General features: G+C 41.7%; 1 protein-coding gene across 1 annotated transcript in view; it reads left to right on the top strand.

The window, feature by feature from the left end:
- HOOK3 (hook microtubule tethering protein 3) overlaps positions 1–27,012 on the top strand; it is a 96,924-nt gene that overhangs the window by 769 nt on the left and 69,143 nt on the right. Inside the window, exons 2-3 of the mRNA XM_053578789.1 lie at positions 10,324–10,409; positions 25,408–25,480. Coding sequence (XP_053434764.1) covers positions 10,324–10,409; positions 25,408–25,480 — 159 coding nt within the window. The remainder of the gene's footprint in view (positions 1–10,323; positions 10,410–25,407; positions 25,481–27,012) is intronic.

Genomic DNA, 27,012 nt, shown 5'->3' with positions numbered 1-27,012 from the left:
GCTGGAAAGGAAAAGTGCTTTTAAGGGGCGTAGGAAAAATACGAAAAGGCACCAGGGACCGAGTATTTAAAATGCGAGATGCATTTTGGCGATTGGAAAGTAAGAGAATTACAAAAGGCATCAAGGGTAAACATTTAAATCTGGAAGATATTTGGGAATCAGAAATGGGACGCAAAGACATTTGAGAGGATCCAAATGTCCAAATCCCAACGTTGTGGGATTCTAAAACGCTTATTAACATTCTTACACTTTGAAGTGAATGCCTGTTCGGTTCTAATGTCAACAGTCATGTCTTCCGCATCCTCTTCTAGAACGGGACAGCAAACCGAGGCTTACACACGTGTCAAAGAAATTCTGTTTGCTGGTGCGTTGGCTTAAAGCTTAGATCCCTGGATGTTTAGAGTTCACTGTTCTATAGGGGACACTTTGCTAAGAGGCATTGCCTTAGGTTGGTTGTAACAAATGTAAAAAAAAAAAAAAGTCTGAGGATTTTATAATTCAGCCTAGGTCACGTTACGAATCAAATTATGTCTTCTGAAACATAGAATGTATATGAAGTTAGAGCTTGATATATTCAGTAAGTTTTATATTAGACCATTTTAAGGATCTGAGGTCGTTAGCAATATGCACATATACCGAGGGTGGCGGGTTCAAACCCGGCCCCCGCCAAACTGCAACCAAAAAATAGCAGGGCATTGTGGCCGGCGCCTGTAGTCCCAGCTACTCGGAGGCTGAGGCAAGAGAATCGCTTAAGCCCAGGAGTTGGAGGTTGCTGTGAGCTGTGTGAGGACATGACACTCTACCGAGGGCCATAAAGTGAGACTCTGTCTCTACAAAAAAAAAAAAAAAAGGAAAACTGATAAATTGGGTAATGTGGCTGCAGTTTGTCAAGGCAGGGGAGAGATCAAGGAAGGAACTACGACATTCTTTGATGTTGTGGAAGAAATAGATTTGGCAGAAGTTGTAAAAAGAAGACTAAGACCTCAGATTGAGTTTTTGAGTCTGTAACAAGTGTTGTCTTCCTCAATGCTAGGGGAAAAGAAAACCAGGCAAAGATGAAGAAGCTAATTTAATCTGAAGTGGGGCTACATTGTTTAAAATTCAAAAAAAAAGTCATGGAAATAAAGAAGTGTATAGCTGCTCCTCCACTTACGATGTGGTTACAGCTAGATAAACCCCATTGTAAATTGAAAACATCCTGAGGTAAAAAAAAAAAATGCATTTAACACATCTAATCTACTGAATATTGTACCTCAGTTTACTCTTAAACATGCTTGGAACACTAATGTTAGCCTGCATCTGGGGAACATCATCAAACACAAAGCCTGTTTTACAGTAAAAAGTGTTGAGTATATCATGAAATTTATTGACTACTGAAAGTGAAGAGCATAGTATTTGTGTGGGGACTTAAAGTACGGCTTCTACTGAGCGTGCTTCTATTTCTTACCATCATAAAGTAAAAAAATCCTAAATCTGGCACCAATCTGTATTTGAAGGGCATCTGCCAAAAGATGGTAGTCAGTGCGGTTGTTTGAGTGAGAATTGCTGATGAAAATATAGTGGAAAAATCACAGAGGGGTGTTTGAAGGGCCACCAGCAGCAGACAATATGAGAAAATCTACATAGAATCTGATAAGATGTCAAGAAAATGTATACTCCATGGTATCAGTTGTAGAGAGAGGTTGAGAAGTGTGGTATTGTAGAACAGGCTTTTTGAAATGTCATTGGAAACCTTAGGGACAATTTCTGGAGAAGATTAGAGACTGTCAATGACAAAACGTGGAGGGCAGTGACCAAACAAAGATGAACCATTCTAAGATTTGGAAACATTTTAAAATGTACGTCAAAATGTTTCAAAATAAGATTAATGCTAGATTTGTTCTCTTTTAGCTGTCTTCATAAAAAAGCAGAATAAATGTTTATATGAACATTGTTTGAGGTGGCTGAACATGTACATTTAGTCTGGTAGCACCCTTCTTATCTGGAAGCCAGATTAATGATGAACACTTCCAAAAACTTCCAAAACCACATATACCATAAGTGACAATTACACAAATTCCAAAGAAAAGCCTCTCATGTAGAATAATTTTCTCTTATTTTATATAAACTTCTGGGCCATTGGTTCTCAACCTTCCTAATGCTGCGACCCTTTAATACAGTTCCTCATGTTGTGGTGACCCCCAAACATAAAATTATTTTCGTTACTAGCAATGAATATAATTTTATGGTTGGAGGTCACCACAACATGAGGAACTGTATTAAAGGGTCGCGGCATTAGGAAGGTTGAGAACCACTGTTCTAGGCGGTTTGGTTATGTGGGTTTTTGGAAGGTGACTAGAACACTCAGCAAAATACAGGCAGCTGTCAACAGCAGAGGAGACCCAAGAGCTGGAAGTTCAGTCTGGGTGATTTAGTCTCTGGGCTAAGAATCTTAACTTACTTCTAGAGCCTCCATGTTCAACTACTGAATATTATGGTCGTTAGTATCAAGTAAAAGTTTATTTTCACTACATAGGATTTAGTCTGAGATAGATGTATGTAATTCACTTGAGAAATTCTTCCACTAGAAATGGCTAAAATAATAAAAGCTCCAGTACTACACAGATAGCTTTTAGTCACCTATGCAGAACTCAGTTCTGTGGAACCTCTCATTGCCATTGAGCCTGCTAGCCCTAGAATCATATTTTCCGAATTTTCTTTTGAAAGAGGAATACTTAGGGAAAGACAATGTATCATTCCATCAGTAGAAAACATTTGAAGCTTAAATCCCAGTCAGAGTGTATGCAGTGAGCACGTTCAGCAGGAGGATGTGCTTGAAAATTTCCACTGAGCTGCCTCTCCCCACCCTCTGAGTCAAGGTCTGCCCTGCCTGTTACACCTGTCAAGCCTAATTTCTTGAATTGTACTTTAATCTCAATGAAAAGAATGTACTTTCCCAGGTTTTAGAGACTGAAAAACAAGAAAGAACCTAGAATTTTACCAGGTAATGACAAGCTAAGTGGAGAAAGAATCATCACTGTGTTATTAGTGCACTTCTGGGAAACCTGGCAACATCAACACATCCTTGTTAACACGTTACTTGCTTTATGACAGCCTATACGATGCTACTGGTGTATAAAATTAGGAAGAGTGTAATTATTTTGGTGGTGTCTCCCCCATTTCATTCTCTCTCCTCTCGCTAATTTTGTCCCCTAATGGAAGAATAAAGAAATCACTGATATACAAAAGTGAAAGCACTTTTTTTTTTAATAGAGGATCAGCATGGTAGTTAGGAGTACAGGTTCAGGCAGTGCCTGTGGCTCAAGGAGTAGGGTGCCAACCCCATATACCGAGAGTGGCAGGTTCAAGCCCGGCCCCGGCCAAAACTGCAAAAAAAAAAGAGTACAGGTTCTGACATTGACCACCTGGATTTAAATCCTGATTTTGTTTCATACTAACTTTGGGCAAGTAATTCACTTTTCAGTTGCATTCGTATTTAACATGGTTCACTAACTACGCAGTTGTTCTCATGCTTTAGTATTTAATTTTTTTTTTTTTTACTATTTCAGTAGATTAAGGGTGTACAATGTTTACTTGAATGAATTGTGTAATTTTTTTTTTTTTTTTTGAGACAGAATTTCACTTTGTCACCCTTAGTAGAGTGCCGTAGCCTCAGCCTCCCACATAGCTGGGACTACAACATTTGGCTTTTTTTTTTTTTAGAGATGGGGTCCGGCTCTTGCTCAGGCTGGTCTTGAACTCTTGAGCTCAGGCAATCCACCTGCCTCAGCCTCCCAAAGTGCTGAGATTACAGGTGTGAGCCACTGCACCTGGCGAATTGTGTAATTCTGAAGTTAGGGCTTTCAGTGTACCCATCACTAGAATAGCATACATTGTACCTGATAGGTAGATTTTTATCCTTCACCCCTCTTCCACCCTCCCCACTTCTTAGTTTCCAATGTCCATTGCACCCCTTTATGGCCATATATACCCCTAGCTTAGCTGTCACTTCTAAGTGAGAATATGTGGTGTGTGTTTTTCCATTCCTGAGATAACTTCACTTAGGATAATGGTCTCCAGTTACATTCAATTTGCTGCAAAGACACAATATTTCATTCCTTTTTATGGCTGAGCCGTGCTCCATGGTTTATATGGATCACATTTTCTTTATCTACTGAGCAGTTGATGGGCACTGAGGTTGATTCCATATTTTTTCAGTTGTGAATTGTGCTACAATAAATATTAGGGTGCAGGTGTCCTTTTTGTAAAATGAAGACTTCATTTGAGTAAATACCCAGAAATGGAATGGCTGAATTAAATGATAGGTCTACTGTTACTTAGTTCTTTAAGGAATCTGCATGCTGTTTTCCCTAGAGATTGTACTAGTTTACAGTCCACCAGCAGTGTGTATATGTTCCCTTTTACCATATCCATGTCAACATCTATTGTTTTTGCCTTTTTTTTTGAGACAGAGTCTCAGTATGTTTCCCTGGGTAGAGTGCTGTGGTGTCACAGCTCACAGCAACCTCAAACTCTTGGGCTTAAGCGATTCTCTTGCCTCAGCCTCCCAAGTAGCTGGGACTACAGGCGCCTGCCACAAAGCCCAGCTATTTTTGTTGTTGTTGTTGTAGTTTTCTTTGTTGTTTGGCAGGCCTGGGCCTTTTCGAACCCACCAGCCCCAGTGTATGTGGCCACAGGCCCTAGCTGCTGAGCCGTAGGCCCTGAGCTGCTTTTTGACTTGTTAATGCCATTCTGACAAGGGTAAGGTGGTATCTGGTTGTGGTTTTAATTTGCATTTCCCGGATGATGAGTGATGTTGAGTATTTTTTCATAGGTTTGCTGGTCATTTGTGTATCTTAAAAAAAAAAAAATCTGTTCATGCCTTTTGCCCACTTTTTGAGAGGGCTTTTTTCCTTGCCTTTTTTTTTTTTTTTTAATTAAATCATAGCTGAGTACAATAATGCAGTCATGAAGTACAATGTGCTGGTTCCACATACGATCTGAAGTATTTTCACCGAACTGATTAACATAGTTGAACACAATAATTTTCTTGCTGTTTTGTGTTCTTTGACAATTCTATATATTAGCCTTTTGTCAGATGTGTGAATAGTGTGTGACTATTTTCTCCCATTTTATAGGTTAGTCTGTTGATTATTTCCTTTACTGTGAAAAAACTTCATAGTTTAATTAAGTCTCATTTATTTATCTATGTTGTTATATTTGCTTTTGGGGTCCTAGTTATCAATTCTTTGTCTAGGCCCATATCCAGAAGAGTCTTTCCTACATTTTCTTGTAGAATTTTTATGATTTCAGGTCTTCCATTTAAGTCTTTATTCATTTTGAGTTAATTTTTGTGTATTGTGAGGGATAGGGATCTAGTTTCATTCTTCTGCGTGTGGCTGTCCAATTTTTCCATCACCATTTATTGAATAAGGCGTCTTTCCCCCACTGTATGTTTTTGTCTGTTTTGTCAAAAATCAGTTGGTTGTTGGCTTTATGGCTTTATTTCTGGGTTCTCCATTCTGTTCTGTTCCTTTGAGTCTCTAACTTTACACCAGTAGCCTGCTGTTTTGGTTAGCATAGCCTTGTAGTATTGAATATAATTTGAAGTCAGGTAATGTGATGTCTTCAGATTTGTTCTTTTTGCTTAGGATTGCTTTGGCTCTTTTTTGGTTCCATATGAAGTTTGGTATTGTTTTTTCTAGATCTGCAAAAAATGATATTGGTATTTGGATGGGAATTGCGTTGAATCTGTAAATCGCTTTGGGTGTTATGGACATTTTGAAGCGTAAACTTTTCCAGTCCGTGAGCATGCGATGTTTTTCCATTTGCTATGCCATTTGTGATTTCTTTCATCAATGTTTTGTAGTTAGTTCTCCTTGAAGAGAACTTTCACCTCCCTGGTTAAGTATATTCCTAGATATTTCATTTCTTTTGTAGCTACTGTAAATGGCATTTAGTTCATGATTTGAGTCTTAGTTTGACTGTTACTAGTATGTAGAAATGCTACTGATTTGTGTACATTAATTTTGTAACCTTGAGACTTTACTGAATTTGCCGATTCTTGGCGTCTTCCCTGCGCTAAATATTGGTCAGCATCACCTAGAGGGTTTGCTAAAACACTGATTGCTAGGCCCCATGCTTGGAGTTTTTAGCTCGGGCCTGAAATTTTGCATTTCTAAGTTGCCAGGTGGCCTGGAGACCACATTTTGAGAACCAGTACTGTACAGCAGAGATTTTAAATCTTACCATCATTTGACATTTTGGGCAGGTTAACTTGCTGTGGGCGGTGCTTGCGTGTTGTGTTGAGTAGTGGCATTCCTTACCTCTGTCTAGTAGATGTCAGTAGCACCCACTTAGTCGTTACAGCCAAAATTGTCTTCTCGGGAGCAAAATCATCTCTGGCTGTGAATCACTGCTCAGGAGATAGTAATTCCCGGTGATCTCATGCTTTATTCCTCTCATGCTTTTGTGAGGGAGGGTGAGGTGGAGGTTAGGTGTATTAATAGAGCTTCTTGGAATTAACAGGAAGATGATGGCCCTTCAGGTAGAATTTCATGCCTTAATGCAGTTATATGCACATGCGTAGTATTTTCAGTTTTACTGTACTGTATCCTGAAATACCCCAGAGATGTTAGCCTAGAGAACTAGTGCATAATAGATCTTTAAAAACCGAGGTATAATTCATATACCAAAACAATTCCTCCTTTTAAAATGTGCAGTTCATTGGTTTTTAATACAGTGCCAAGGTTGTGCATTCATCACGCTATCTAATTCCAAGAACATATTCATCACCTCAGAGAGCAGCTCTGCGGGGATGAGCTTCTTCTGGGATCTGCTCCACTCTGGTCTTGCAGCAGAGGTCAGTGTCTCTGGCCTCATGAGCAACTATGTATGTCAGGGGCTAATACAAGGAGATAGCTGTATAAAGCTACATTTTAAAATAAAAATGAAAAATTAGCTTTCATAGGTCCCCAAAGAAAAGCAGATTAAATCTTATAGCTAAATTACTTGCTTTTTAAAAATTACTTTCTTTGTTGACTTGTTTCCTTGATGGGGCAGAGGCAGTTTCCTAATTTTGCATGCCTTCTGCGTAGGAATTGTTTGATGAGTTTGTTAAAAATAGATTCCAAGCTTTCTACACACACAGATTCTGATTCAGTCAAGAGAGCCAAGAAATGTGTATTTTCAGAATGAAAACTTCCCAGATGATTCTCACATACACCCAGGTTTGGGGACCACTGCTCTAGACTTTTCAAAATACCTAACGTATGTTCACTTTCTCATTCATTCCTTAAGCAACACAACCAACCATTAGGTATTTTTCTCTAGTCTTTTTATAGAAAAAGCTGACATTGGCGGCGCCTGTGGCTCAGTGAGTAGGGCGCCGGCCCCATATGCCAAGGGTGGCAGGTTCAAACCCGGCCCCGGCCAAACTGCAACAAAAAAAAATAGCTGGGCGTTGTGGCGCGCGCCTGAAGTCCCAGCTGCTCGGGAGGCTGAGGCAAGAGAATCGCGTAAGCCCAACAGTTAGAGGCTGCTTTGAGCCATGTGACGCCACGGCACTCTACCGAGGGCAATAAAGTGAAACTCTGTCTCTACAAAAAAAAAAAAAGCTGACATTAAGAGAGATGAAGTGAAATGAATGATTAAAATGGATTTCATCCAAATCAACATTCACTGAGGGTTGTTCTTTATCAGGGTTGTGCTAAGGTCAGTGGTGGAGATAAATGAGATGCAGACCTACGGGAAAAAGGGGTTGTTAACTTAGCACTGTCAAAGAAAGCAAGTAGGTGCTTCTTTATTTTCAAATTACTGTCATGGCCGGGCATGGTGGCTCAGGCCTGTCATCCTAGTGTTCTTGGAGGCCAAGGCAGGTGGATTCCCTGAGCTCATGAGTTCCAGATCAGCTTGAGCAAGAATGAGACCCCTTCTCTACTAAAAATAGAAAAACTAGCTAGGTACTGTGATAGGTGCCTGTAGTCCCAGCTACTCAGGAGGCTGAAGCAAGAGGATCATTTGAGGTTGCTGTGAGCTATGACAGTACAGCACCCTACCCAAGTGATAGACTGACACTGTGTCTCAAAAAAAATAAATAAATTACCACATTACCAGTGAGGAGGCAGCTGGAGATAGAACAGAGTAAAATCTAATTTCGGCAGATTATTTATATTTGCTCCATTTATTCACTTACTAATCATTTATTGAACCTCTACCACATACTGAGTTAGTGTCAGGAAGGTGGCTTGGAAGAACCCTAAGTAAAAACTCCTTTGAGGATCTCAGAATAATTCCCTTGCCCTCAGCCACCACATCTATCTCTGCCCATAAGACTCTCCTGTGTAAAGGGTAACACTCCTGATTGTACTATCAATAGTTTTTTTTTAATGTTTGATGATATGGTGCAGAGGAGTGGATATTCACCACTAGTAAGAGTAATCGCTGCATCATTTATTACAGGACAGTTTGGCAGTTTTATCACAAACATTTAAATGTGCATATGCTTTGACCCAGCAATTTTACTTCTTTCCAAACCCAATAAGTAAAAATTAAAACACGTGAAGACACGTGGTCACCTAGTGATATTCCCAGGACTCCCATTGTCACTGCCTAGCGTAGCCTCCTGTGTTCCTGTATGAAGCTGGTCAGTTAGTCCTCCTGCCTAGTTCCCCCCAGTTGTCTTCATGCTGAAGCCAGTATGATCTTTATCCAGAGCACGCCTCATAGCCTCATCTCCCACTTCCTATCTTTGTTTACTCTTAGGGTAAAGTCCTAATATATGGGTAAGGGGCTGCTTCGTTTTTTGGCCGTCTTTTGCTGTTTTACTTTTAACCTCTTCCTCCAGTCTTATCCTCACCTCCCGCAATCCATACCAAGCTGGTGTTCATTCCTGGGTTGCATCCCACTCTCACTTCCAGTCCTGTGCTTGCTGTTTGCATTTCTTCTTATACTGCTTCATTTCACTGAGCTATGAATTCCCTGAGAGGATGGCTTATGTCTGTCTGTTCTCAGTGATTTATTTCCTTACAAATCCTGGGAGGACTGGGTATAAGCATTGTTGACTCAGCTACATTTTCTTTTAGAGAAAAATTCTACTATTAGGAAAAGTATAACATTTCTTGGCCATGTTGTATTGACAGGTACAAAGTTCTAATTCAGAATATATTTGAAATCAAAATAAATTGAATATCTATAGTCAGCGTGATTTCTGTGTCTATATGTTTTGGTTCTGAGTAACAGAAACCTCAAATCTAGCCAGGCTTAAACAATCAAGACAGTTATCTCGTGTAATAGGAGGACACAGGGAATTTTGAGTCAGTGGTTTGGTTTTTACCTCAGGGACCCTGCTTTCTCTGTCCTCTTTTCTCTGCCTTTCACCGCGTTGCCCTCATCTCAGGACTGATTCTCTTCGTAGTCATGGGACAAAGCCGCAGTAATATAGGTAGCATTCTTGATCACGTCAAGAGAAAGTTGACTTTTCTCTCCCAGAAATACCTGCTTATATCTCTTTGGCCCACATTGTTTTTGCCTTGCATATCCCCGAGGATGGGATGAAGACGACACGATTTTCTTAGATTGGTCATCTAGGAGCGGGATCACTGCTGAAAGTTACTTAGTGTCCATACAATTTCTTTTTTACTAGTGGGGGGAAATTACAATAATAATCTGCAAGAAATTTCCCATAAAGGAAAAATTTTCCAACTATTTTCCTTTTTTTGTTTTTGAGACAGAGCCTAAACCTGTCACCCTGGGTAGAGTGCCATGGCATCACAGCTCACAGCAACCTTCAGTTCCTAGGCTCAAGCAGTTCTCCTGCCTCCGCCACCCAACTAGCTGGGACTACAGGTGCCCGCCAAACGCCCGGCTATTTTTTGGTTGCAGCCATCATTGTTGTTTGGCAGGCCCAGGCTGGATTTGAACCCAGGTGTATGTGGCTGGCGCCTTAGCCACTTGAGCCACAGGCGCCGAGCCCCAACTATTTTCCTTTTTAAAATTTATTCCAGGCTCGGTGTCTATAGCTTAGGCAGCTGGAGGGCCAGCCACATGCACCAGAGCTGGCAGGTTCGTATCCAACCCAGGCCTGCCAAACAACGATGACAACTACAACCAAAAAATGGCTGGGCGTTGTGGCGGACGCCTGTAGTCCCAGCTACTTGGGAGACTGAGGCAAGAGAATCACTGCCACAGCACTCTACCTAGGGCAGGTAGAGGGTCTGTCTCAAAAAAAAAAAAAAAAATTAAAATTTATTCCAACCACTTAAGACAAGATAATCACAAAAGGAAGCCTAAGAAATCTACATAGGTAACCATAGAACTTCTTCCCCCCCTTTTTTTCCCCTGCAGATCCAGACATTTAATGTGGACGCACCATGCCAGACTGTGGAAGATTTAACAAATGGGGTTGTGATGGCCCAGGTTCTTCAAAAGATGTAAGACCGTGTTGCTTATCTTTATGTACGTTCTTAGACATGGGCCTTTATTGCAATGAAAACATGGATTAAAAAACTCGCTTGCATGACACTTGCGTGTAGAGTAGGAACTGTAAACAACAGTGGTCATTTCAGTGACAGGTACTTGTTTAGATTGACTGGTTACAGTTTAATTAAAACTGTGATTGTTGGACGGCGTCTGTGGCTGAAAGGAGTAGGGCGCTGGCCCCATATGCCAGAGGTGGCAGGTTCAAACCCAGCCCCGGCCAGAAACTGCAAAAAAAACCCAACTGTGATTGTTACCATATTCCAATGGTTTTAGCAGAATTATTTGTTCTTGCATTTTTTGGCATAAGCTTGACAGAAATTTTCATGTTAGTGGCCAGATTTTGCCACTGTAGGAGAATCTAAGAGGCTTGCTCCCTCTTTCTTTAGGATTTTGCTCAGATTTTAGGATTTTGTCATCTTATCAGTGAGGCCTTTCTTGACCACCCAAATGAAATAGCAATAGCCAGTTTTTTATACCTTCTGCCCTCTTTAACCTCTTGTATTCTTCTCATTAAAGTGTGACACCATCTGATACACTGTGTATTTGGTTATTTATCTGTCTGCCTCCTGCCACCCCAGAGCTTCACATGGAGCCAGGGAATTTGTTTACTCACTGTTATATCCTGGCAACTGGGAAAATGCCTAGTTTTTGGTTAAACACATGAAATTGCTGTTCTTTATAAGTCAAATTGGTCAAATATCAGCAATTTCTCATGCTTCAGTCAGCATTGTGGATACTCACCTTTGTTGAATGACTGAAGGAAAGTTTGGAATATGTAAAACATACCTGATTCTTTTCTAAATACTTCAAAAACATAATAATTGAAAAGTTGATATTATGACAGTCAACTTACAACCTAGTAATTTTTTTAATGATTATGTGTGAATTTAAGAAGTCATTGGGTTTGGTGTAATTTGGAAATATAATTTGGTGTAAATATATATATATATATTTTTTTTTTTTGAGACAGAGTCTCACTTGGTCACCCTTTGGTAGAGTATTGTGGCATCTTAGCTCACGGCAAACTCAAACTCTTTTGAGTTCAAGTGATTCTCTTGTCTCAACCTCCCAAGTAGCTGAAACTACAGGCGCTTGCCACAACGCCTGGCTATTTTTTAGAGACTGGGTGTCACTCTGGCTCAGGCTGGTCTCAAACCTGTGAGCTCAGGCAATCCACCCGCCTGAGCCTTGCAAGTGCTGGGATTATAGGTGTGAGCCATCATGCCCGGCCTACTTTTAATAAATTTTGAAGTTCTGAGTACTTTTTGGCCTGATGATATTAAAAAGGTTGCATATGGGGCTGCGCCTGTGGCTCAAGGAGTAAGGCGCCGGTCCCATATGCTGGAGGTGGTGGGTTCAAACCTAGACCCGGCCAAAAACCAAAAAAAAAAAAAGTTTGCATATGACTACCTGGGATGTCTTGCAATTCTATTGAGAATCAGTATCATGATTTAATGAATTCTTAGGGTTACTTACTTTCTAGTTAGCTACATAGAGTTGCCCATCTGAGAAGTAGCTCAGACACCTACATTTCAGAGAATCTGTTTGCTTTTAGAAATGAGGGCTCAATGTTTAGAAACTATAGCTTGTTTTCACTTCTTTTGGTAACTTGGGGCACATTCTCTAGACACAGGCATACAGGTTTTTTGATGGAACTCAAGAAGGCTTGCCCTGGTTCTAGCACTCTGAGAAGAGTGACCTTATAATTTTCATGGTAACCTCTAAGTGGTGCCCAAATAAATTTTAACCTTCTGTTGGTTTGCAGAGCAAACTTTCTAATAGAAATTATTTATGGGCGTGTGGGTCTAGTTAAGTGAACTTTCCAGGTATGTGTCAGTTGTGAATTTTTTGCCTAAGCTAGATTAAGTAGGATCACTTGCAGAAACTAGAAGAAAGGGCTCGGTGCCTGTGGCTCAAGTGGCTAAGGCGCCAGCCACATACACCTGAGCTGGCGGGTTCGAATCCAGCCTGGGCCCGCCAAACAACAATGATGGCTGCAACCAAAAAATAGCTGGGCGTTGTGGTGGGCGCCTGTAGTCCCAGCTACTTGGGAGGCTAAGACAGGAGAATCGTTTGAGCCCAGGAGTTGAAGGTTGCTGTGAGCTGTGATGCCACAGCACTCTACCCAGGGCGACAGCTTGAGGCTCTGTCTCAAAAAAAGAAAGAAGAAAGAATGTATATGTATATTGTTTTATCAAAATGAAATCTCAGGAATAAGACAAGGATGCCCATACATATCACTTCTATTCAGCATAGTCCTGGAAATCCTTGCCAGAGCAGTGAAGCAAGAGAAAGAAATAAAGGGCATCCAGATTGGAAAGGAAGATGTGAATTGTCACTGCTTCCTGATGATGTAAAATTATTTATAAAAAACCATAAAGGTTCCACCAAAAACTTTAAAAAGTAATATATGGGGCGGCGCCTGTGGGTCAAAGGAGTAGGGCACTGGCCCCATATGCCGGAGGTGGTGGGTTCAAACCCAGCCCTGGACAGAAACTACAAAAAACAAACAAACAACAAAACAAAAAACCCCTGATATATGAATGTAGTAAAGTTGCGGGATATAAAATCAACTTATAAAACTCAGTGGCATTTGTATATACTATGAGTAGACTATCTGGAAAAGAAATCAAGAAAATAATCCCATTTACAATAGCTACTGTATAGAATTTGTCTATTTATAATGAACAACTTAATTACTTGAAAAATAAGTTTGTAACATACATTGTATTCAAGTGGTGGTTGTAACTGACCAGAGTATTGTGAGAATATTTCTTAGTGATACTTAGTTTTCTGCCTTTTCTTCCAGAACGCCCTTCTGTTTTCCTTACTCCTTTTTTTGAGATATGTCCCATGCAGAAAAGCATCGCCCCAAATTCTTTTGTCTGTGTCTGTGTGTGTCTCCTCAGAGCCACTCCCCAAATTGAGGGATAGGACATTTCTAGCGACCTGCTGGTTCCCCCAGTGAATACCCTTCCTGCCAAACGTTGCAGTGACTGACTTCTACACTAGTTTTGCCTGTTACTGAACATCTTACGGATGGAATCACATACGCCTTTGTGTTTGTATTCTTAAATTCAACGTAGACTCTGTGACATTCATCCATGTTGTTGCATAATAGCTGCTTTAAGTAGTTGGATCGTATATCCAACCTCACCAACATTCGACTACTTCGTTTGTCAGTTTGGTATTTGTTGAATGGCATTTTGTACCCAGCACTGCTGATACAGGGATGAGCCACCCTCAGAGTTTATAACATGGGGAAAAAAACAGATTTTCATTAACCAGGAGAACAAAATTGCCATTTTGACAAATGCTACAGAGGAGAAATACACAGTGTCATGAAAGTTTATAAGAGGTGTATTTATTAATAGCTTTGTCTAGAGGTCATGAACATCTTACATGAGTATATAAAGGTGAGTTAAATCTGAAAGAGGTTCTGAGAGATTCCTTAGCAGAGGGGCAAAGGGACGGTGGAATGTGGTGAACACCACTGTGTGAAGAAAAGCCCAGGAGTGGCTCATGCAGAGGTGGGGAGTGTGACACAGACTGAGGATGCAGAGGCAGAGGGGCCCAGGAGCATGGGGCCTGTGTCTGTCTTCATTCTAAGCACCAGGAGGAGCAATTGAGGCTTATGCATGGGGGAGATGAAGATTAACATGATCGACTGACGTTTTGAAAATTCTCTGGCTACAGGTCTAAAATGAATACAGAGTGATGAGAGTTGATAGATTGAAAAGCAGTTTGCAGTAATTTACGGGGAGATGATGGTGGCACCTTACTCTGGGAAGTGGTGAAGGAGGTGAGGACACATCTGTGGACTCAAAATGAAACATAAACATGGCAGATTGTGATGGACGGTGGCGGGTGCCGGGGAAAAGGGAAGTGTCAGAGTCGCCTTTGTAGTTTCTGACAGTCAGCAGATACACAGGAAAGGGCGTAACGCTGATGTGGGAACACTGAAAGCCGACCTGCTGTGCTGGGTGCTCGTGTGTTATGGGCTTGGTGTGGGGGACGCTGAGACATGGAGAGGGAAGGCCAAGTTGGCAGCTGACTGTTCGCATCTAGAGTTCAGAAGAGGAGTCCAAACTGGAGGTACCTATTTGGGTATCTCTTAGTCGAAGCCATAAATGTGCATTAAATCACTTGGGGGGCTATTAGGTAACCAGAAAAAAATGTGTAACTTGAGCTGTCAAGAACTTGGACCGTTATCATTGGTTAGACTAGAGCATCACTCAGTAGAGGGCCTCGCTGTAGGAAGAGAGCCAGTCCAATGAGAATTTTACTGGAAATATCTTTCTTTTTTGTTTTGTCTGAGGTGATGAATGTAGTTTCAGTTCAGAGGTGTCCCAGCGTCTGGCTGTCCTGCCATTCATTCATCCGTCTTTGGTGAACATGTGGATTCTTTCTACTTTTTGGCTATTACACATAAAGGTAATATGAACATTAGTGTACAAGTCTTTACAGAATATAGGCTTCCATTTCCTTTTGGTGAATTCCATCTAGGAGAGAAATGGCTGATATGATCATCCAGAAATGGATGATATGATAGGTGTATGTTTCATATTAACAGACTGCCAAGGCCGGGCGCAGTGGCTCACCCTATAATCTTAGCATTTCAGGAGGCTGAGGAGGGAAGATCACTTGTGCCCAGGAGTTCCACCCCTGCCTGAGCAGGAATGAGACCCCATCTCTACAAAAAATAGAAACATTAGCCAAGTTGGTGGCGTAGGCCTGTAGTCCCAGCTACTTGGGAGCCTGAGGTAGGAAGATCTCTTGAGCCTAGGCGTTTGAAGTTGCTATGAGCTGTGATCCAGCCACTGTTCTCTAGCCAGGGTGATGGAGCAAGACCCTCTCCAAAAAAAAGAGAGAGAGAGTCTGCCACATTGCTGCTTCCAAAGTGGGTACACCATTTACATTCACATCAGCAGTGTATGAGAGTTCCTGTTGCTCCAGTCTCACCAATGCTTGCTAAGACAGTCTCTTTAATTTTAGCCATCCTAGTGACTGTCTAGTAGTTTTAATTTGTATTTCTATAGTGACTAATGAGGTTGAGCATCTTTTCATGTATTTGCCATCTATGTATCTTCTCTGGTGAATTGTCTGCTATAATCTTTTCCTCATTCTTTAACTGGGTTGTCTTATTGGAGTTCTTTATATGCTCTAAATATACTGTGTCAGATGTACATTTTAAAATATTTTCTCCCAGTCTGTGACTTCTCTTTTTAAATAGTGTGTCTTTTGCAAAGTTAAAGTTTTTAATTTTGATGAAATCTTAATTTATTAATTTTTATTTTTTTTATTGTGTTAAGAAATCTTTACTAAACCCAGGGTCACTAAGATTTTCCCCTTTGTTTCTCCCTAGAAGTTTTATAGTTTTATTGTTTATAATTAGGTCTATGAAGCATTTTGAGTTACTCTTTGTATGTGGTGTAAACTAAGTATGAGGATTGCAGTTTATCTATTGTTGAAAGTTCCTTTCTCGTGTTTTGAGGACTTGTGATGCTGTTGAACTGCAGGACTAGAGAGACGTCATCCAGGATGATTAGTGTTCATTTAAGCATTTCTTACTAATAGGTAAGGACTGACACTCTAAGGTGGCGTGTTATTCTTTTACATCTGTATATTAACAAATACAAAATGAAGTCTTTTCCTTAAATGTTTGGGAGAATTTTAATATTCCCCCAAATGCTGTTAATATTAATGACTGTTAATATTATCTGAAACTCATATTTATAGAATTTTATTTCCTATTTTCAACTACTTGGTTTGAAGAAAATTAACATTAGATTTGTAAAAAGTTTTCCAAAGCAGCAGCCACTTTGGAGAGCACAACACCTTGTATGAGACAGCAGGTATTTGAGCTGTTGATGCTGTACAGCCTGCGGTCTGGGTGAGCCTGCAGTGCACATCACCGGCTGTGCTCCTTTACCTTCTTGGTTCTCTGCTGCAGCTCTGCTCATCAGGCTTCTGGGGCAGCTGCTGTTTCTCCCACGGGCTTCGTACACCAGGTAACCCAGCAGAGGCGCTTCTCAGCACTGCTGCCAGGCTTCTGGGGCAGCTGCTGTTTCTCCCATGGGCTTCATATGCCACCTAACCCCCAGAGGCGCTTCTCAGCACTGCTGCCAGGCTGCTCTCCTTCATTTTCCCTAAAGTCTTGTGTGTTTGAATCTTAGGCTTGTTAATGTAATTAACATTGTTAATTAATTGTTAATGTAATTCCCTCCCATTTCTCAGCGGTTTAGATCCTGGCTCACCGTCACTCTTGTCCAGATTCTTGGTGATTTGAGTGTGCACCTTGATGGTCTCTCTGCCTCCTTAGAGCTCCTCTCCCCTGTGGCGTCTTCCACCCCCCTCCGTCCTGTCGTTGGTCCCACACATCATGATTAGAAATAATACGTAATCCCTTCATACCCCTAGTTTTCTGTTTCCCACTGTCTGATCCCTGCTTCCTGTCTGTCCGTGTCACTTATTCCTGTACCAGGACTCCGGTAATTCTTCATTTCTCTGGTACCAGTGGACCTCAGCACGGCCTTCACTTCCCTCTTTCCTCTTATTCAGCTGAGATTCCTTGGTCAATCATAATTGCTCCCCTGTACCCCTAATCACACCCACACTTTTATCTCCTACTTCTTTATGTTTGACAAGCCCATGGTTCTGGTTCACTCCGGTGTCTCACCTGCTTTGTTTCTTACCGGTGCAGCTGAGCCTGAAACATGCTGAGGGTCTCATCTTTGATTTCTAACCAGGAAACTGCAACTGTTACCGCATGGAATCCAGGATCACACTGTCTTTCCCGAGTTCTTTCACTCCCGCTCTGTGGATGACTATCTCCCATGTCTCTGTGGCCCTCCAGTCCCACCTCTCTTACCTTTCTCTCATGTGATCACCTTACAAGGTAGGGTACATCCTACTTCTGAGAAAGTTGGGATAAATCCCACAGCTGGATTTCCCGACTTGGTAGCACCTGTTTGCCTGTGACCACACATGAGCTATGGGTGAGGGTCCCAATTATAGGCCAGTACCTGTGCTCTGTGTACAGAGCCTCTCACCTGTTCAGGGTCTCCACTTTGCCAGTTTTGCCAAGATTCCTACACCCTCAATCTTCCTGTCTTTAAAAATGTTTCTTTTGGGCTTGGTGCCCATAGCTCAGTGGTTAGGGCACCAGCCACATACACCAAAGCAGGCAAGTTCGGACCCCACCCAGGCCTGCTAAACCACAATGACAACTGCAATAAAAAAATGATTGGGTGCTTGTAGTCTCAGCTACTTGGGAGGGTGAGACAAGAGAATTGTTTAAGCCTAAGAGTTAGAGATTGCTATGAGCAGGGACGCCATAGCACTCTACTGAGGGCAATATAGTCAGACTCTGTCTCAAAAAAAAAAAAGTTTCGGGCAGTGCCTGTGGCTCAGTGAATAGGGCGGCGGCCCCATATACCGGTTCAAACCTGACCCTGGCCAAACTGCAACAAAAAAATAGCTGGGCATTGTAGCAGGTGCCTGTAGTCCCAGCTACTCAGGAGGCTGAGGCAAGAGAATCACCTAAGCCCAGGAGTTGGAGGTTGCTGTGAGCTGTGACGCCATGGCACTCTACCCAGGGTGACAAAATTAGACTGTCTCTAAAAAAAAAAAAGTTTCTTTTGATCTTACATCTTATGATTCCATTTCTCCTCCTCTTTGCAGCAAAACGCCTTTGAAGAATAAGCTGTGCCCAACTGTCTGGATTCTTCTTCTCCTCTGTTAAATTCATTTCAGTCAGGCTTTTGACGCCACCATTATATTACAATTGGACTTGTCAATGTTACCAATGATCTAAAAATTGCTGGTGGTCCATTCTCAGTTCTTCTCTTAACTGGCTGGCATCCTCTGGTAACAGTTACCCTGTTCCTCCTCCTAACACTTTTTAAACTGGGCTTCCAGGATACTAGAGTGACTCTTTAGTGAATCAGATTTGTTGCTTAGAGCCCTGCATTGGTGTCCTGTTTCACTGAAGATAAGATCCTCAGTGCACTGTCCCTCAGCCTCACGCACCTCGTGCTCTCTCCTGCGCTGGCTCCTTTTATCTCAGGTAGGTCAGGCCTCTCCCGCGTCAGGGCTTTGCGTGCCCTTGCCTCTGCCTCTGCCTCTGTGGTAGATCACGTCACAGTCCTCCTCTCCAACTGCCAGCCGGCACTGACGTTTGTCACATTCTCAGTGTAGCCACCTCCCTTATCTGCCATCCCCTTGTCCTGCAGTGTAGTTGGTGTTCAGAAACCATTTGTCACATAAATGAATAAGATTTTTGTAATTTAACATTAAAATTAAAAGAAAGCAACTTTATCTTCTTTGGCCTTGTCAGGAAGAGCTCACCACTCCTGTTTTTCATCACCAGTTTCCCTGATGCCAGTGGGTGTCCTGTGGTCCTGTGGTCCGATTCTGACACTACCTGAGGTAGCTGAGGCCCCACAAGTTAAGGGCAAAGTTCTTCAATTCTGATGCTACCCAGAGTTAGCAGACAAAGAACATAACTTTTATCTGAGGAATGTGAATCCTTTAGATCATCAGGTCCAGGGAGATAGTAAAATGAGTTAGCAATCATATCCTACCCCCCATCTCTTAAAAATGCTTGCTACAAGGCTACATCCCCCACCCTGTAACTTAACAATGTACAACCAATCACTAATCAAAGTTACTTATGTGAAATAATGAGAATTCCCAACAAGCAACTTTCTATCAGCCCACTCTCCTTTAATAACCTGTGTGGGCTCTGCACAGTGGCTCATGCCTGAAATCCCAGCACTTTGGGAGGCTAAGGCAGGAGGATTAGTTGAGGCCAGGAGTTGACCAGCCTGGGCAATATGGCAAGACCCCATCTATAAAAAGAAAAAAAAATTGTTTTTAAACCTGCTGTATCAAAGGTCATACCGAACTCACATCCAAGATTGTTTGGGTCTGAGTCTTCTGGGCAGTGTCCTCACTTGGGTTCCTGTAAGCTTTTTATATTTTGTGTGTCAGCCTCTTTCTTTTAGATCCACAGCACAGATTCCACAAGTGAAAGTTAGGGCCTCAGTCCTCCAGGGCAGCTGGAAGTGGAGTCTTAAGTGTGCACTTCTGCCCAGCCAACTGCAAATTCAGGGCATCCTGTGACCCCCACCCACAAGCTGGAGGATTTCTTTCAGATGACTCACACAGAACTCAGGAAAGCACTGTAATTACCATGAGGACACAGGCCCTGGAAAGGTGCATAGGGCAGGGGAAGAAACTGGGGCAGTGCAGAGCTCCCTGCCCTCTGGGCTCATCCTCCCAGCACACTGACGTCTTCACAGCCTGGGAGTTTACGTGGGGTCTCCTTACATAGGCATGATTGAAATTCTGGGCCATTGGTTGAACTCAGTCTCCAGTCCCTCTGCCTTACCCAGTGCGGCTGAAAGTCCCTGCCTCCGGTAGCAGCCCAGGGGCCCATAGTGTATCACCTTGTTAGCATAAACTCTGCTCTGGTCGGAAGAGGCTCATTATAAATTATGAAAGACTTTCCTATCACTCAGGAAATTCCAAGAGTTTTAGGAGATCAATGCCAGGAACTAGGTACAAAGACCAAATATATTTTTTATTATACCACAAGCATATGCTGGATGAAAGAGTAAGGTCAAATGTAGCAAGTTGTGCCTCTGAGTTCCATCAGTTTTTGTTTTCAAACTTCAAAAGGGGGAAAAAGAATAAATGAGCCCAGAGGAGATACAGTGAAGGTCAAGCTGGGACAAGGGTGCCTCAGAAACAGACACTTCTAATTTACAGCGCAGGGAGGTGCTTGTCCTTGGTTTGTAATCTGTCCCTTGTACCTGTGTTATTTATTTCGACCGAGTAGAGGCTAAGTATAATTTGTTGTATTTTTGTTGTCATGGACATGAAATTTAATTATTGTAGTTGACTCTCTAATACACATTTAATGGCAGAAGACCAAGATGATTATTTTAGGTAACTAAAAGATCATTAGGAAATAGTCATACCTAAGAATCAACATATCTATAAAAAAATACTAAAAGTTTGCTAATAAAAATGCCATGTTGAGAAATGGACCCAAGACCCACGTGCTTTGGACTCCATCTTAATTTACATTTCATTAAGAAAATTACCTTGCATAAATAATTCTAGCAGTAGAAATAAAAATTAACATTTGGTTTTTGTGAAGCCATTTGACTACAAGAAGACAATATATTTCTGGAATTATATTAAAGATTAAGATTAATGGACTTTTCCTTTAGCTTAAGCTGTGACTGATACAAATTGCAGACAAAATTTAAGGAAATGATCTTGTATGCTTTTTTCTTAGTAGGAGTCAGGACATTGCCTCTGACTCATGCAGAGCCCCCCCTGCCAGGTCAGCGGTTGTCCTTTGCATGTCTGTGCGGACTGTCATCTGTTGAGTTTTGAGACAATTGCCTTTATGTTGTTTGATTCTAGCCTGAGACCATTAATTAAGGGGCCCTTAGAAAACATTGTTGGGAGTGTAAACTACCTGTAGAAATGGACGTTGTGACTAGATGCCTGCATGTGGCGTCAAGGTAACTACCAGGAAAAGTCATATTGTCTATAGGAAACTTGTGGACTACAGTTCTTGCTATGCAAATAAGTGCTGTCAATTTATACAGATTTATTGAGATGCTGCTGTGCCCCAGATGTGAGATACTGGGAGTGCCTGCCCTTAATGAACGTGGAATGTTGGAGGTGAAGGTCTTTTTCCACTTGTGACCTCTTGTGAGCACAGAGGAGACAGTTAGCCCCAGGATCTTACTGCTGGTTTGCTGGAACCAGTAATGTATTGAATTCTACTGATCTGTTTAACAAAAATGACTGTACTGACTACTCTGCCACTTAATTATCCTATTAACTTGGGGAAATTACTTAATTTCTGAGTCTAATATTCCTTAACTGTAACATCAGGATAATAAAACCTCCCTGGATTGGCTTTGTCAGTGTGAAGTGGCTGGTTTGATGCCTGGTATGTCACTAATTTGACATCTATCTCTGATGGGACAAGCCGTGGACATGACAGGAGCAGCTGTTTTTCTTTTCTCCCCTTCCTAGCTCAGACATGATTCTAAGGTTTTTGGGGTTTTTAGGGGCATGGGGGCTGAGACAGAGTCTCACTCTGGTGCCCAGGCTAGAGTGCCAGGGTGTCAGCCTAGCTCACAGCAACCTCTAATTCCTAAACTCAAGTGATCCTCCTGCCTCAGCCACTCGAGTAACTTGGGACTACAGGTGCCCACCACAATGCCTGGTTAATTTTCCACTTTTAAAAATAGAGACGGGGTCTCACTTTGCTCAGGCTGGTCTTAAACTCTTAAAGTGATTCTCCTGCCTCAGTCTCCCAGAATGCTCAGATTATAGATGTGAGCCACTGCACCTGGCCTTTGAGGCTTTGATTTTGGTAATCTTTTAAGGAATAAGCGAGCTGTCTCACACTACTTGATTTGAAACATTTTATTTTAGACTTTTCTGAGTCATTTTATTCTCTTTTTTTTTTTTTTTAAGACAGAGTCTCACTCTGGCACCCTAGGTAGAGTACTGTGGCGTCATAGCTCATAGCAACCTCAAATTCTTAGGCTCAAGCGATCCTATTGCCTTAGCCTCCAGAGTACCTGGGACAACACCTGCCTACTTCGTCTATTTTTAGTAGAGACAGGATCTCACTCTTGTTCAGGCTGGTCTTGGAACTCCTGAGCTCAAGCCATCCACCTGCACCAGTCTCCCAGGGTGCTGGGATTACAGGGTGAGCCACCATGCCTGGCTGAGTCCTTTTATTGTTAAAGTATATAATTCTAAATTGCAAATGAAGTATTATGTAACCTTAGAGTTCTTGGCATATATTTTTTCTTAGACATTTTATATCATTCTTAAAAAAATAAGTGACTTACATTTTTTTTTTTAAATTTCAGAATATTATGGAGGTACAGTCATTTTGGTTACACAATTTGCTTCTGTACAATTTGAGTCAAAGTTATAAGTGCGCCCATTTCCTAGATGGCGTGCACTGTGCCTGTTCGGTATGAATTTACCTGTCCCCTCCCTCCCTCCCTCCTTTCCCTCCCTACTTCTCTCCCAGAAATAAGGGACTTTCTGGCGAAATACGACTTCTGTATCTTTAGTTGGACGAACTTGACTTACCACTCAGCTAGTCAGTTCTGTGCCTGTGGCTTTGGGTAATCATCAGCCACATAGCACCAGACTCAACAGATTTTCCTGTATATGAATCTTTTTTAGTTGAAAAGATTAATACTTGATTTCTGATTGTGCTTTTTAGACTATAGCTTTTTAAGTTATTTAAGTATCAAAATTAATAGTGACTATTTTCATTTCAGCAAAGGAGTTTTAACAGTGAATATTTTCTAACTTCTGAATTGATTTTTATAGTAATTCTTTAATGTTTTAGTAGAATTCGCCTCACTTGTTATTTTTCTTTGAGTTATCTATTTTTCTCTGGGGGTTTAAGTATAGAGGACACTGTCGGGGGATGTCTGCCGGTGTACAGCCAGCTCCTTGCTCTGAGAACGCTGCCTTTCCCCAGCAGGTGTGGTTTGCTTTACCCATGGCTGTGTGTGTCCTTGCAGCCCCCCATCCTTTTGACTATAGATGAGTGGGACAAGGATAAATTTTCCTGGGGATTAAGTATTGGGACTGAGTGACAGGTGATTTTTAATTGTTTGAACTGTAGTGATAACGACTTGGAATGTGTCTGCAACCATTTCTGGCATTGTGTATGGAGAAATAGGAAAAAGTTGATCTACAGATAGAAAATGATGGACAGGCCTGGCACCTGTGGCTCAAGCGGCTAAGGCGCCAGCCACATATACCTGAGCTGGCAGGTTCGAATACAACCTGGGCCTGCCACACAACATTGACGGCTGCAACCAAAAAATAGCCGGCGTTGTGGTGGGTGCCTGTAGTCTCAGCTACTTGGGAGGCCGAGGCAGATGAATCACTTGAGCCCAGGAGCTGGAGGTTGCTGTGAGCTGTGACGCCATGGCACTCTACCTGGGCGACAGCTTGAGGCTCTGTCTCAAAAAAAAAAAAAAGAAAATGATGGACAGAAAGAAAGATGAAAGTCGGTAAGAAAATACTGTCCAGCTTCTTACTGCAGTACTTTATGTGACCAAGCTATCACACAACTCAATGATCGAGTAAATTGCCTTTTTATGTTCAAGTTTGCTTAAATTGATTTCTCTTAAAAACAAAAGAACAACTAAGAACACTAAATTAAGCTTAAAATAAAAATAGGCCACACCTATAATCCCAGCACTCTGGGAGGCCATGGCAGCTGATTGTTCAAGCTCTGGAGTTCCAAGACCAGCCTGCGCAAGAACGAGACCCCATCTCTGCAAAAAAAAAATAGATAGCGACTGTAATCTCAGCTGCTCAGGAGCCTGAGGCAAGAGGGTCATTTGAGCGCACCAATAGCTGTGATGACCTCTCAACAGTCTACTTAGGGTGCCAGAGTGAGACTCTGTCTCAAAGAAGAAAGTTAAAATACAATCCACAGAACGGGAGTAAATAGCCACACAGCGTGTGTCTGATAAGGGGCTTGTGTTCCAAATATTAAAAAAAACTCTTACAACTTAATAAAAAAGACAGTGTATGAAATAGTTTTTCATTGGATACATAGTTTGAATGTACTTCTTGAACGAGGGTATATAGATTCCCAGTAAGCACATGTGAAGATGCTTAATATTGTTAGTCATTAGAGAAATGCAAATCACAGCCACAGTGAAATACCAGTTCATGTTCAGCAGGAGGCTTTAACGAAAAAAGATAAGAAGGGCTGCGCCTGTGGCTCAATGGGTAGGGCGCCGGGCCCCATACCGAGGGTGGCGGGTTCAAACCCGGCCCTGGTCAAACTGCAACCAAAAAGAAAAAATAGCCAGATGCCTGCAGTCCCAGCTACTCGGGAGGCTGAGGCAAGAGAATCGCTTAAGCCCAGGAGTTTGAGGTTGCTGTGAGCTGTGATGCCACAGCATTCTACCAAGGACAACAAAGTGAGACTTCATCTCTAAAAAAAAAAGTTGAAATATACTTTTTTCTACATATATCAATGTTATTGTCATTCCCTTTGTGTGAGAATATGTGTGTGTGTGAATAGAGACAGTTGTGTTATGGAAAGACTGTTGAACTTAACCAGTTGCTGGAGCAGGACAAACAGGTGTTCTGTGGTCTTGGACAATAACTTAATAGAACATCTGTTTCAAAAATGAGGCTCTTGCTGGGCTTGAAAAGTTTTGTGTTGTTTTCTTTTTGCTATAGTGTTTATTAGAAGCATGGGAGGTCTTCCTAGGAAAAACGAGTCTAAGTACATTAAGGTTCTAGCTGTCTCCATGCTGATCCACACCAGTGTCGTCTTGGAGTACAGACCTTTTGCAAATAGAGATGATGTCCGACTTGGTGTAAAGCCTAGTACCACATCTGAGAAGGGAGGTTCTCAGTATATATTATTTGAAGAAATCGACATTTAGTGACATTATCAGTGACCTTTGAGATAATAGGTGATGGAGATTATTGAAATATTAACTGAAAATCATATTTTAACTTTCTTGATATATTTGTCTATTTGAAAATCATGTCATTGATTTTGACTCTTTAGATATTCGTGTGGTATCTACAATTAAGTTGATTCCTGGTTAGCGTATTCATCTGTAACTTGCTTTTTTCATGCGTTAGCTGCATGTTACCACCTTTTTGCCTTTTAGTTTGTTTTCGATAAACTTTTTAAAAATGGGCTACTGTACTAACAGTCAAGTTAATTTTAGAGAAGTCTGCTGTAATTGTGTCTGGTTCCATGTACTGAGTTATTTAGTGGCTGATATGTGGCGAACACATTTTTATGTTGCAGTTAAGTGATGATATGGGATGGGATTCAGTTTTGTTTATTAGCTTGATATCATCATGATCTTAATATATTAGCTTTTCCTTATTTTGCAGAGATCCTGCATATTTTGATGAAAATTGGCTAAACAGAATCAAAACTGAAGTAGGAGATAATTGGAGGCTAAAGGTATTTTTAAAACATTTTTACATGTATTAAATCTTTAAATATTTGTGTTTGTGATATTTATTGATTTTTTTTTAAAAAGCAAGCTTTTAGCTATAGTAAAATACTTTAGAACTGAAGATTAGAGATAACTTGCAGTTGCTTAACTAGGTGTGACATCGGTAAAGTGTGGCGACCATGGTTGTGGACTCTGGGGCCAGCATGCCTCTGTTCATGTCAGAGTTCCACCAGCTGCTGTCTCTGGGGCAATGATGTGACCCTTCTGTGTCTCAGCTTCTCCATGTATAAAGTGAGGATTGAAACAGGATCTGCCCAGTATGGAGAAGAAAGCTAATATAAGTCAAGTCCTTGGCACAGTGCATGGCATACGTTAGTCGCTAGTGTTGTTATTAATAATGAGATAATATTGATCATGATTAACTCTGTCCAGAACCCTGAGAGAATGAAACATTGTCATTTCCCTCCCAGTTGCTTGTATGTTTAGCATTTCACAAGCTTCTTTGACACTAAGAAATAAAGTTTACACTGGAGCCTGCTGCCCTCCTAAAATATATGTGCATATATAGCTGAACAGGTGTTTCCTTTTTTATGCACTGATGTTTTCGTTTTACTTTGTTCTTGAAACTATTTGTTGCAATCTACTAAATTATTTTTAACTTTATATTTTGAAATAATTATGGATTCCCAGTGGTTGCAAGCAAGTGCGTGGGGAGGTTCTGCATACCCTTGACTGCCTTTTTCCAGCAGTAACTGCTTCCGTAACTCTGATACAGTATCAAAACTAGGGAACTGATGTTGGTACAGTCCACCTTTTATTCCAGTTGCACCAGTGTTACGTCGCTGTCTGGGGTTGTGTGCGCAGTTCCTGGTAGCGCTGTCTCCTGTGCAGTTTCCTGTGATCACCACCACAGTGAAGATGCAGAACCGTCCACCACCACGCGGCTCCCTCCTGCTGCCCCCGTGGCATCACCCCCACCACGCGGCTCCCTCCTGCTGCCCCCGTGGCATCACCCCCACCACGCGGCTCCCTCCTGCTGCCCCTGTGGCATCACCCCCACCACGCGGCTCCCTCCTGCTGCCCCTGTGGCATCACCCCTACCATGCGGCTCCCTCGTGCTGCCCCTGTGGCATCACCCCCACCACCACTGATCCCTTGCAACCACTAGTTCGTTCCCCATCTCTGTGATTTGTTGCAGTAAATTGATTTTCATGACCTAGTAATGGTCATGACTGGCAGTTTGGAAATACCTGGGACCATTTCTTTTTGGTACAGACTAGTATAGATGTGTTTAAAATAATCCATAAATGTTTAAAATAGTGCAGCTAATAATTTTGTGTTTGCTTACTGTCTTGAGCAGTGGGAGTGTGTATTGCTTCCCCTCCCGTGCATTCACACACTCACACACCCCCGTCTTCCCCCCCAATCATCTTTAGGGCCATGATTAGGGCAGTGGTGGTACTATGGAGGAAGATAAAAAAGTTGATCTGTTCTTAACGTTCAGTCTGAAATTCCGGTTCTGTTATACTCCTTCAGT

Source organism: Nycticebus coucang, chromosome 24 (genome assembly GCF_027406575.1).
Source record: "Nycticebus coucang isolate mNycCou1 chromosome 24, mNycCou1.pri, whole genome shotgun sequence".
Lineage (NCBI taxonomy): Eukaryota > Metazoa > Chordata > Mammalia > Primates > Lorisidae > Nycticebus > Nycticebus coucang.
Note: the sequence above shows the minus strand (reverse complement) of the source record. Positions and strands in the feature narration are given on the sequence as shown.